We start from the raw sequence: 13,460 nt of genomic DNA, 5'->3' as shown, positions 1-13,460 counted from the left end.
TTTCTGTGTTCTTTCAGCCTCTAGTTATCACTGTTCTATGTTCAAATAATCTTTTGAAAGCTTTCACTTTTTTTTAAGATTTATTTTCTTATTTATTTGAAAGTCAGAGTTACACAGAGAAGCCAGAGAGAGAGAGGTCTTCCATTCACTGGTTCACTCCCCAGTTGGCCGCAATGACCAGAGCTGCACTGATCCGTGTGGGGAGCAACTCGGACTAGACTAAGTTACTCGAATTAAGACTTATTCTATGCATCTGCTCTCCCACAATATGGCACTGAGAAGGGAGTAAACAACTTCTACGCAGCTGCTTCTCGCCAACTTGAGCGATGACCTGCAGAAGCTGATCCTGCTCCTGATTGGAGGAGAGCAGTGTGCTCGGTGTGTGGGTAGCAGAGTTGGGATTGATGGAGGAGGACTATAAAGGAGGAGAGAGAGAACATGCACCAGGAACATCTATCTGAAGGAACATCTGAGCAGCCCCCGAGAGAGCCGGCTGGCGGTGTGCCGCTCCCCCGTGGAAGTGGGGAAAGTGGCAGGGGGAGCCGCCCTTCCACGGAGGTTGGAGGGATCGGCAGCCAACCCGGGAAGGACCAGCAGCAAACCCGGGAAGGGCCGAGCAGACGAAAGAACAGCGCAGGGTCCTGTGTTGTTCCTCCACGAAGAGGGGGAGCGACAGATCCGAAGGCAGGAGCCAGGAGCTTCTTCTGGGACTCTCACATGGGTGCAGGGGCCCAAGGACTTGGGCCATCTTCTACTGCTTTCCCAGGCTGTAGCAGACAGCTGAATCAGAAGTGGAGCAGCTGGTACTTGAACTGGCGCCCATATGGGATGCTGGCACTGCAGGCGATGGCTTTACCTACTATGCCACAGCACTGGCCCCTAGTTTTCACATTTGAGAGAGAACACATTTTTATGTGAGTAGTTGTTTTTCGATGTCCCCAGTTCCATCCATTTTGCTGCAAATGAGAGGATTTTATTCTTTTTCTCTGATTGAATGATATTCCATGTATATATGATGGATCTTCAAAAGAATCTCATGGAAAATGCATTACATTTCAATCTTATTTTTCCACAAGCCCTTTGAAGTACCTTTAACCACATGTTCTTGATCTGTTCATCCACTGATGGTCATCTAGGATGATTCTGTATCTTGGCTATTGTGAATCATGCTTTGATAAATATGATAGTGGAGGTATTTCTTTGATATGCTGATTTCATTTCCCTTGAATGAATACCCAGGTATGAGATAGTCAGTTCAAATGGTAGTTTTAGTTTTTTGGAGCATCTCAATACTGTTTTCTACAATGGCTACACTCAGTTACATATCCTCTCTCCGCCCAATAGTGTGTAAGTTTTCTCCCCATCTTCATCAGCATTTGTTATTTTTATCTCTATAAAAATTTAAATTTGTTTTTATTTTACTTGAGAGGTAGAGAAACAGAGACAGATAAAGTGAGTTCCCATCCACTAGTTCACTCCCCAAATCCCTGCTGCAGCTGGGTCAGGGCCAGAGCCAGGAATTGGTTTTGCAGTCCAGGTCTCCCACATGGGTGGCAGGGACCCAAGTACTTGAGTCATCATCTGCTGCCTGTCATGCTGTATGTTAGCAGGAAGCTGGAATCGGGGCTTGAACCCAAGCAGTCTAACATGGGATGCAAGCATCCCAAGTGATTACTTAACTTCTAGATCCAACACTTACCCAGTATTTTTGTCTGTTTGAAAATTAGCCATTCTGGGGCCAGCGCTGTGGCGCAGTGAGTTAATGCCCTGGCTTGAAGCACCGGCATCCCATATGGATGCCAGTTCCAGACCAAGCTGCTCCACTTCCAATCCAGCTCTCTGCTATGGCCTGGGAAAGCAGTAGAAGATGGCCCAAGTTCTTGGGCCCCTGCACCCATGTGAGAGACCTTTAAGAAGCTCCCAGCTCCTGGCTTTGGATCGGTGCAGCTCTGGCCATTGTGGCCAATTGGGGAGTAAACCATCGGATGGAAGACCTCTCTCTCTCTCTCTCTCTCTCTCTGCCTTTCCTCTCTCTCTGTAACTCTGACTTTCAAATAAAAATAAATAAATCTTTAAAAAAAATAGCCATTGCAACTGGGGTGAGGTGATATCTCATTGTGGTTTTGATTTGCATTTCCCTGATGGTCAATAATATTAAGCACATTTTGATGTATTTATTGGTCACTTGTATTTCTTCTTTTGAGAGATGTCTATCCAGATCATTTGACCATTTTTAAATTTGGTTTCTGTTATTGTTGTTAAGTTTTTGAATTGTTCCTATATGCTGGGTATTACTTGTTTTTTAGATAGATAACTTTCAAATATTTTATCTCATTCTATAGGTTGTCTCTTCACTCTGTTGAGTGTTTTATTTGTTATGCAAAAGCTCTATTTTTGCTTTAGTTGCCTGTGGTTTTTTGGGTATTATCCAAAAAATCATGCCTTGAAACGTTTTCCCTGTTTTCTTTCAGTAGTTTCATGTCTTACATTTTGGTCTTTGCTCTATTTTCAGTTTATTTTTCTAAGAGATGGGCCCAAGTTTTAGTCTTTTCCATGTGTACATCAGTTTTTTCCAATTAAATGAGATGATATTATTTTGTTTGCAGATATGAAAACTGACTTTCCATGATACTGAAAAACTCAGTTGAGTTGATTCAGTAAGCAGTAGTGTCATGATGTGCATCCAAGCTAAAGCATGGTTTCAGTCAGTAGAATATACTGCTTGCAGGTATTCAAGATTCACATTCCATTTAAATGATACATCAGTGATCCATAATATTTTATCAACCATTTTTTAGAAAGCTTTTATTTAATAAATATGAATTTCATAGGTACAGCTTTCAGATTATAGTGATTCTTCCCCCCATATCTGCCCTCCCACCCCCAACTCCCGTCCCACTTCCTACTCCCTCTCCCATCCCATTCTTCATTAAGATTCATTTTTAATTATCTTTATATACAGAAGATCAACTCTATATTAAGTAAAGATTTCAAGATTTTTCACCCACACGGACACACAAAGTATAAAGTACTGTTTGAAGATAAGATTTACTGTTAATTCTCATAGTACAACTCATTAAGGACAGAGGACATGGGGAAGCAAGTGCACAGTGACTCCTGTGGTTGATTTAACAATTGACACTCTTATTTGTGACATCAGTGATCATCCGAGGCTCTTGGCATGAGCTGCCAAGGCTATGGAAGCCTCTTGAATCCACAAACTCCGACATTACTTAGACAAGGCCATAATCAAAGTAGAAGTTTTCACCTCCCTTCAGAGAAAGGTACCTCTTTCTTTGATGGCCCCTTCTTTCCACTGAAATCTCACTCACCTAGATCTTTCATGTAGGTCATTTTTTTTGTCACAGTGTCTTGGTTTTCCATGCCTGAAATTCTCTCATGGGCTTTCTAGCCAGATTCGAATGCCTTAAGGGCTGATTCTGAGGCCAGGGTGATATTTAGGGTATTTGCCATTCCATGAGTCTGCTGTGTGGCCTGCTTCCCATGTTGGATCATTCTCTCCTTTTTAATTCTATCAATTATTATTAGCAGACATGTGGTCTTATTAATGTGATCCTTTTGACACTTATTCATATCTTTATGATCAGTTATGCACTTAAACTGATCACTTTAACTAGTAAGATGGCATTGGTACCTGCCAACTTAATGGGATTTGGAGTCCCACGGCAAGTTTTTAGCTTTACCCTTAGGGGTAAGTCCGAGGGAATGTGTGCCAAACTGTACATCTCCTCCCTCTCTTATTCCCACAATTACTTTTAATAGGGATCAATTTTCAACTGGATTTAAATGCCTTAAAATAATTATGTATTAAGTAAAGAGTTCAACCAATGGTACTAAGTAGAACAAGAAAATACTTCACTCCACTGATACTTCATTGGCTTTGGATTGGCTCAGCTCTGGCCATTGGCAGCCATTTGGGGAGTGAAACAGTGGATGGAAGACCTTTCTCTTTCTCTCTCTCTCTCTCTCTCTTCACTCTCACTCTCACTGTCTGTAACTCTACCTCTCAAATAAATAAATAAAAAATTTTTTAAAAAAGAGTAAAACTCTAAATCACTCTCATAAGGCCAAGAACCATAGTAGATACCTATTAAGATACTTTTTAACAGCAGGATATCAACAGTATTATTTATTATCTTCCAGAAGTTTAACGAAGGGTATTAGGCATCAGAGCTAAATGCTTCTTTCAGAAAGGAAGCAGGCATTGTGGTGCAAGGGGTTGGCTGCCACCTAGGACACCTGCATCCCGTATCAGACTGCCTGGGTTTGAGTCCTGGCTCTGCTTCCATCTAGCTTCCTGCTAATGCGCACCCTGGTAGGCAGCAGGTTATAGCTCAGCTACTGTAGTCCCTGCCACTCACATGGGACACTGTGGTGGAGCTCCTGGCTCCAAGCTTCACCTGGTGCAGCCCTGGCTGTTGTGAAGATCTCTCTGTCACTCTGCCTTTCTTTCTTTTTTTCTTTTTCTTTCTTTCTTTTTTTTTTTTTTTTTTTTTTTTTGACAGGCAGAGTGGACAGCGAGAGAGAGAGACAGAGAGAAAGGTCTTCCTTTGCCTTTGGTTCACCCTCCAATGGCTGCCGCGGCCGGCGCACTGCGGCCAGTGCACCACGCCTATCCGAAGGCAGGAGCCAGGTGCTTCTCCTGGTCTCCCATGGGGTGCAGGACCCAAGCACTTGGGCCATCCTCCACTGCACTCCTGGGCCACAGCAGAGAGCTGGCCTGGAAGAGGGGCAACCGGGACAGAATCTGGCGCCCCGACCAGGACTAGAACCCAGTGTGCCAGCACTGCAAGGCGGAGGATTAGCCTACTGAGCCGCGGCGCCGGCCACTCTGCCTTTCAAATAAATAAAAATAAACAGTTTTAAAAAGAATCTGTTTTGCATAATATTAGTACATTGCTGAAAACAATTTAAAGGAAAATGATTAGGAATAATTTTTGTAAAGGTCAATAAGGAAACTGGTTTGAATATAATAATTTTCTGATATAGCAAAGACACGAGTTACAATATGTCAAGGGAAAAATTTTGTAATAATAGGAACACCAATAGAAAGCACCTAGAATTTATAAAAAACAGAGTCTATAGTAGAAGCTTTTTAAAAATTATAAAGGAAATATGGGCAACATTTTCATTAGGAAGCACAACAAAAATTCTCTATTTACTATTTATTGCTAAAGCTTGCTAGTTATTGTTGAATTCTGGGGTGAGATAAAAAGCATTACCTATGTTATCCACTTGAAGTTTAACATTTTATTAAATCATGATTTTACCTTTAAGAGTTAGGTATGTTTTACACGGGTTTCCCACATCTTTCTTTCATTTAAGTTAAAGTCCTGTGAATGGACATGAAAAGTTCTGAGGACAGATGAGGGCATTCCTGCTCTTGAATCCCTTAGGGCAAGTTCAAGTGGTTGGAGTCACAGGCAGTTCCCTGTAACTCAACAGTATTTGCTACTGTGATGTGTTTATTGATTATAGTCATTAAACCTATGAAAAAAGTGACCCTTTCCTGGCTCTTGCTGTGTGCTAGGCATAATGCTAAGCAGTTTGCTCATTCAGTCCTCACAGCAGTGTGCAAAGCAAATGTCATTCAGGAAAGTGAGAAGAATCTCCTGGAACAAAGCTGCCCACCCAGTAATGGAGTGAGTTGCTCCTAAGGCAGATTTCCATAACCAGAAATGTTCAAAGAGACATTAGGTGAAAACTTATCAGGAATGCCACAGAGGCATTCCTGACTTGGGTGGGAGGTTGGTTACAGTGACTTTTGAAGTGATGGACTTCTAGGTCCATGATTCTACCCTGTAGAAGCCTTCATATCTTGGGAGCTAAGCCAAAAAGCACCAAAAAGTCTCTTGATTTTAAATTAGTATTGTTTGTGTGTGTGTATGTGTGTGTGTGTGTGTGGAGAGAGAGAGAGAGAGAGAGAGAGAGAGAGAGAGAGAGAGAGAGAGAGAATATGTCTTTGCTTTTCATTGAGATTCAGTGTCCTCAAATTTAAAAAGTTATTGAAAAAGAATACTGGGATGGGTGTTTGGCATAGCAGTTAAGATGTTGCTTGGGATGTATGTATTCCATATTGGAGAGCACTGGTTGGAGTCCTGGCTCTGTTTCCGATTCCAGCTTCCTGCTAATGCCCCCTTTGGGAAATAGCAGTGATGGCTCGATTACCTGGGTCCCTACTACTCACATAGAAAACCCACATTGACTTCTGGGCACCTGGCTTTGGCCTGGACTGGCCTCAGCTGCTGCAGGAATTTGGGAAGTGAACCAGAGAATGGAAGATCTTTCTCTCTCTCTCTCCCTCTCTCTCTCTCTCTCTCTCTCTCTCTCTCTCTCTCTTCGCCTCTCTACCATTCAAAATAAATAAAATAAAAAGAAATAATATACTAAGATTATAAAGATTATACTATTAAAATTTAAATACATTTTTTGTGTCTCAGTGCAAAAGGTTTTTGAGAAATTCAGAATCAATGTAACATGGTTGTTAAAAGCATAGATTTTGGGTACCATGTATGTGGCTCACATGGAAAATTTATTTGTTGTACTTTCTGGCTATATGTTTCTGACAAATTAAGCCATTCCTGAATTTTAGGTTTCCTACTGTGAGAACCAGAGAATAATACTTCACAGTTCATAGTGAGTATTATAGGAAGTTTCATGCCTGGCACACAGTAAGAACTCGGTAAATTGTTACTTTTGTTATAACATTAAAGAATAATGTCATCGTATTACATATACTTAATTTTTAAACTTCTAATTTCTTCTGGGTGCTAATTTTTAAATTATTTATTTGAAAGACATAGTTATAGATAGAAAGGGAGACAAATTTTCCATCTGCTGGTTCACTCCCCAGATGGCCTCAACGGCTGGGGCTGGGTCAGGCCCAACTTCCTCTGGTCTCCCACATGGGTGCAGGCACCAAAGCATTTGAACTATCTTCTGCTACTTTCCCAGTACCATCAGCAGGGAGCTGGATGGGAAGTGGAGTAGCTGGGACTCAACCTGCCATATAGGATGTCGGTCTCACAGGCAATGGCTTAACTAGCTACGCCACAATACCGGCCAGTTTTTATACTTGAAATTCTATTTAATTTTTGCATTTAAAAAGTTGAAGTAAAAATTGCATAAGTACAGAAAACCACATATATTAAGGGTACACTTTGGTGACTTTTGATCACTCATGTAATCCTTCCACATTCATTCCAGACAATTCTCACCTGCCCGATTGTAGTTAAATCTCATTCCCCTTAGACATCTGCTACTTTGATTTCTGCCACCAAAGAGTTATTTGTATATTCTCGAGTTTTGTATAAATGAAATCATACAGCATGTTCTCTAGTATCCAGCCTCTTTCACGTCGGGGTGTTTCTGAGATTCACCCACGTTGTTTTAGGCACCAGGAGTTCATTTCTACTTACCGCTGAGAAGCATTTCACTGTGGAAACCAGCCTGTTTCTCCTTGTCCTATTGAGGAAACATGCATTGCTTCCAGTGTGGATCTTCTGTGAATATAGCTGTCAAGAGGATTATTGTACAAGTGTGTTTTGTATATATGATTTAATTTTATTGAATAAATACCTCTAGTGGAATCATTACTAGAGCAGGTGTGTGTTTGTCTTTTTAGGGAATTGCCAAACAGTTTGACAAAGAAGTTGTAGGATCTTCACTTCCACCATTAAGAGCTGTCGGTCCTGAACTTGTACTGGGTGTCAAATGGCATCTCATTCTGTTTATAATTTTTATCGTCTATAAAAAAATTATGACTAGTGGTATTAGGTGCATTTCCTTATACTTATTGACTACTTTTGCATATTTTACGAAGAATTTTTTGGTCCACATTTATTGGATTGTTTCTCTTTTCCTTGTTGATTTATATAAATAGCTAGTATGGTCTGCATATAAGTCTTGCCAGATAAATTTGCTGTGAATATGCTTGTCTGTGACCTACCTCTATATTTTCTTATTTTTTGATATTAAAAAATTTAGAATTTTGATGATATCCAATTCACCCAAACTTTTTGGACTTAGAGCCTTTTCTCTGCCCTCTGTAAGACATCTTTCCTGCTCCAAGCACATGAGGATATTCACTCATGTTTTCTTGTAGGTGTTTCGTGATTTTTTTCTACCTACATGTGTCATTTTATAGCTCACCAATGATTTCATAGCAAACCATCCAAGATTCCCTGAATAAACTGTTCCCTTACAAAACATTATATTTTTGTTTATTCTTAAAAATATTTTATACCTTTACGACTGTACCACTGCTTTTTAAATTTTTAATTTTTAATTTTTTTTTAACAGATTTAACATAGTTTGTTATTTTTGCTTTGAGTTTAGGGTCCATCTGGGGTTGATTTTTGCGTTGATGTGAAGTAGGGATGGAGATTTGCTTTTCTTTTCGCAGTCTATTTAAAATTAGAGTTTTCCTTATATGAACACTCAAACCACAGTATTCTCAAATTCCCAAAGTGGAGTATGGAAGTAATTGAATCTGAAATTTTCTTCGTAGGACAACTACTCCCTGATGAGTGTGAGTCATTAACTGTTGTTGCTGATTTCTCTTTTATTTATTTTTTGACAGGCAGAGTGGACAGTGACAGAGAGAGAGCCAGAGAGAAAGGTCTTCCTTCTGTTGGGTCACCCCCCAAATGGCTGCTATGGCGGGCACTGCACTGATCAGAAGCCAGGAGCCAGTGCTTCCTTCTGGTCTCCCATGCGGGTGCAGGGCCCAAGCACTTGGGCTATCCTCCACTGCACTCCCGGGCCACAGCAGAGAGCTGGCCTGGAAGAGGGGCAACTGGGACAGAATCCAGCGCCCCGACCGGGACTAGAACCCGGTGTGCCAGCGCCACAGGCGGAGGATTAGCCTATTGAGCTATGGTGCCAGCCTGATTTCTCATTTCTTTATCTTTTCTATCTGTATTCCCTTAGTCTTTCATTAGGAAAGACAGGTTTTGTGAGGAGGCAGCACAGGCTGTCAGGTGTCAGCACTCATGGTTGCCCCTACCTCTTCCTAGTAACCTGTATACTGCTCATTCTCTCTAGCTTCTGGATCTTTCTTAAAATCTTCACGTTTCATTTATTTATTGATTGACTGCATACCATCTTCTTTACAGGCAATTTCTTTTTTATGTTATAAATTTCTTTTTAAGCAATCAATATAAATCTCACAGAAAATGGACTCAAGAACTGAGCACACAATTCAAGTCTCCCATGTGGGTAGCAGGAACCCAATTGCTTGAGCCATTACCTGCTGCCTTGCAGGGTCTGTACTGGTGGGAGGCTGGAGTCAGGAGCTTGATCCAATGCTGTCACTGTCTATGTGTTGACCAGTGTGTAAAGAAGTAGACATAGAACTATGGGAACACAAAGCAAAGTTTGATAAATTCTTTTGCCCTACTAATCACTGGAGTCTTCACAGAGGTGATATATGAGCTGATTTTTGAAGGACAAATACGACTTTCCCTGGAAGAAAAAAGCAGGTCAGAAATTCCTTGTAAAGGGATCATGAACAAAGTAATGGTTAAACAAAGATGTGCATACAAACCACAAACACATCTGCCTGATAAGCTATCCATGTTCACAGCATAAGGGAATGGCCAAAGCTAATTGAAGTTTTTAAATTTTGAGAAACTTTAGTATTATTTATATCTAGACAGGTCAGTTCTACATCTGGTGAGAGGTTCCTAAAATATCCCAAAGATTTTTCTGTGTCATTCATTGTTTAACTTATCTTTTTTTTAAATTTCCGCTAGTGCTTATGAGTTGGGGCATGCATAACAGTGATTTCCACTCTCTTCAGCAACAAATTCATGAATATAGTTAAATAAGCAATATTGTCATTGTCTTGAAAAGTTAAACTAATGTAAACATTTGTAGTAAATTCTGGAATTTATTATACATGGATCTTTAAATGCCAGTAAAAAAAGAAAGAACACCAGACAACAATACTGCCACCAATAACAAGAAGTCTGCGTAACGTGCTCTGCCACCCTCTTTCCCTTTTCTTTTTCTCCTCTCACGTTTCTCTTCCCTTCCTTTTTCTCCTGTTGATCATCATTTTCTATGTTCTGCAGTGTCCCATGCACTGAAAATAAGGAAAAGAACCTCTTCATTAACAGAAACTGGCTCTTCTACATAGCAAGAGGTTTAATTTTGGGAACCAGGAACTAGCAGGCATTGGAAGATTAGGGCTGACAGGCTCAGGGCCAGGTACGATCCCAGAACGCTATACTAGCACTGGCCCTCATGAAAGTTTCCTTTTCTTTCACAGCCTGGAATTTGGGCAGTGAGGAAGCTCACACTAGAACTGTTCATTCATGAATGCATTACCTTAACTGGGAGCCAGGGATCAGGAATTCCTCCCCACTGTACCTGAGAGCAGATTCATTCCAGGAGATACAGGATGCCTTGCCTTCGGCGCCCAAAAGGCAGTAACTGAGCAGGGATTGCTCTCTCAGAAAATTTAATGTGTTCCCGCCTGTTCTTGTTGGAAGAACTGTTATCTTCACCTCACTTCCACTTTCTAACTCTTGTACAAGTGCATTCGATTGACTGAATCTAAGTGACAACAAGAATCTCAGCTGAAAAGGAGTCTGAGAAATGAAGGATTTTGAGCTCTTCCAGTTTTTGCAGATCCTAAAATCATGTTAGAAGGAGAGAATGAAGGATTTTGTGGGCCAATCCAATATACCTACCACCTTAAGAAGCATTTCAAAATCATTGTAAATTCAATGACTTTTCATAACTTCTGATGAAAATCCATGTGAGTGCAGTTTTTAAAACATAAGAACAAGTTTTTTTCACTCAGTACACATTTCTTGAGGACCTATTATGTGCTGGAAATCTACTATGGTTACAATAACCTTCACCCTAGAAAAGGTTGTTGCCTCGTTGTAAAGACAGAATACACAGCAATTTAGCATAGGGAAATGTAATTGTGAAATGCTCACAATTCAGTGGCAGAGTAGAGAATAGAGAAGGAAGTTTGATCAAGGATGTGGAGTCAGTGGCTTAGACTTGAATGATAGGTGGCACCTGTTTGGACTCAGGGGAGATGTGTTTTCCATCCTAAAGGAGTGCACAAGCAGAGGCACTGAAGTGTGACACAGCATGGTCCAGAGAGCTGCAGCCAAGACATCATTTTATGCCTTAGTAATAACCTGTTTTCATGGCATAGCCCAAGAATGAAAATTTCTTTATGTGACTTTCCAATTTTCTGTTTAACTAGAACACACCATCCCATTTTATCTTGGTTTTTATTTATTAGAGAGAGAAAGAGAACACTCCCATATACTTCCATTTGCTGGTTTACTCTTCAGATACATACAATGGGCCAGAGCCAAAGTCAGAAGCAGCAGAGACCCAGTCAGTCGAATAATTGCAGGCTCCAGGAATCATTGCAGCCTCCCAGGGTCTGCATTGGTGAGAAGCTGGAGTCAGGAGCCAAGACCAAAAATGGAGCCCAGGCATTCTGATAATGGGGATACAGTCTTCCCAGGCGCCATCTTTGCTGCTAAGCCAAATGGCCACCCTCCATTTCCATTTTTTTTAATATTTATTTTTAATTTGTATGTGTCTCATATCTTATTCTACCAAAGAGTAATTTCTGTGTGTGACTGGAATTGAGTGTTATCACGGGTTGAGAAGAATGTTAGAGTGAAACTTTGATGATATATGTAATAAAATTAAACTTTCCATTAATAAGGCTGCTTTCTTCTCAGATACTAAACTAACCATGAAGCCAAATATTATCAATACACGGCGCACCTTTATAAACATTCCCAATGTGATTGCTCCAGATATTGAAAAGGAAATAAGAAGGATGGAAAATGGAGCATGCAGGTAAATCTTTGTTTGTAGTGCTGGCCAGAGTTGTTCCATTAACTGGGCTTAATTTCAATTTAACTTCATGATTTATATTCTTGGACTTTGCAATGAGTTTGAGTGAGTTGATGTTTACTTTGGAACAGCATAACTGTTCTAACAAATGGATGTAATATTACTATTGTCATTGTTTTGGAAGTACCTCCTGGGCACCCTTGCCAAATACTTCTTCAGTTGCTGGCAGGGCCATTCTTCATGGGACATTTCAGACCTAAAGGGGTGACATCGTGATAGACAAATGTGAAAAAGTCCATAGGCTACGAAATGCTATGCTAAAAATTAAAAATGTAATTTAAAGTGGTTACCCTATAAATAGATAGGATATGTGTAAATGTGGTTGAATTTCTTTTTAATGGAAGGAAATATTTGTTAGGCAGTAAGTTCCTTTATACAACTCTGTAATACAACTTAAAAACCCAGATATTACATCTTCTGTTTGGTAAATATTAACACCAACCGATAAGAAAGTGGCAGTCCTAGAAAATAGTTTCTTGGTTAAACGTGTTTTACTCAAATGTGCTTGTGTTCTATATAATTCTATGCGTTCTGTACAGTTCTCAACTTACTGTAATTAAGAATTGTTGAATGGGTTAGTCTGAGAGGGAAAGAAGAGAGATGAGGCAGTGGCGGCCCTAGTGAACAAGGCTACTCCTCCACAATGAGATCTAATTCATCCTTGCCTCCTATTGGACTGTAGCTCCTTTTCTGAAGATGATGACAGTGCCTCTGTATCTGAAGAGTCAGAAAATGAAAGCCTGCACACAAGGGGTTCCTTTGGAGATAACTCACACAGAAGGGAAGGACCACCGCAGAGGTGAGCGGTGCCCTCTATCCCTCAGAACCTGTTTTTAAACAGTTGCTTAGGTGCTAGGTCTTCTCCGTCCACAGTGTGGGCTGGTAAGTGCTCCTGCTATTCTGCACTATGCAGTCTTGGGGATAGCTTGCTTCCCGTGTTCCTGACTCATTCCCTCTCCTGGGACACTGCCTCTGCCTGGAGTTTATTCATGGGCTTGGGGTTCCAAGTCATACCCACTCTCGCTGATCATTTTCCTGGAGACCTGTGTCTGTCCTTTAGGACATTTATGGCCCAGCTCCTCTTCTTCCCTGCTCCTGTCTGATTCTTCTTTCTGGGTCCTGAGGCAATTATTCTCTGAAGCTCTGATCCCATTTGACCCTACTTCCAGGAAATAGAGCGCTAGGATGAGTAGCTGGAAGAGAAGTGCTGTCAATCCTTAGCAGGAAAAAAAAGCGGTTATGGAAACTTCAGACGTGGGGCTCTGAGGGTGTGCAGGAGTGTGGCACAGGTGTGGGTCACAGGCTCCTGTCCTATGGGACACAGTCACTTTTGGTTTATTTATTTACTTCCCCGTCCCCTCCCCCATCCCCCTGCTTTTTTTTTTCTTCTCACCAGCCACCTCCTGCCTTCCTGCTATTTTTATTCATCTTCTCTTGTCTTCTTTCTTATCCTCCCTGACAGTGTTAAGTCTCTGGGTAGGAGTTAGCATACCCAGGTTGCTTCCGTCAAGGCTAAAGAGGAAGCTAAATGTGAACCT

At 40.9% G+C, this 13,460-nt stretch overlaps 1 protein-coding gene across 1 annotated transcript in view; it reads left to right on the top strand.

The window, feature by feature from the left end:
* The window catches only part of CNGA1 (cyclic nucleotide gated channel subunit alpha 1), a 48,803-nt gene that overhangs the window by 20,717 nt on the left and 14,626 nt on the right, over positions 1-13,460 (top strand). Inside the window, exons 2-3 of the mRNA XM_008248606.5 lie at positions 11,745-11,865; positions 12,605-12,721. Coding sequence (XP_008246828.1) covers positions 11,759-11,865; positions 12,605-12,721 — 224 coding nt within the window. The 5' untranslated portion in view covers positions 11,745-11,758. The remainder of the gene's footprint in view (positions 1-11,744; positions 11,866-12,604; positions 12,722-13,460) is intronic.

Source organism: Oryctolagus cuniculus, chromosome 2 (assembly GCF_051225735.1).
Source record: "Oryctolagus cuniculus isolate XC-2025 breed Fujian yellow rabbit chromosome 2, ASM5122573v1, whole genome shotgun sequence".
Taxonomy (NCBI): domain Eukaryota; kingdom Metazoa; phylum Chordata; class Mammalia; order Lagomorpha; family Leporidae; genus Oryctolagus; species Oryctolagus cuniculus.
Note: the sequence above shows the minus strand (reverse complement) of the source record. Positions and strands in the feature narration are given on the sequence as shown.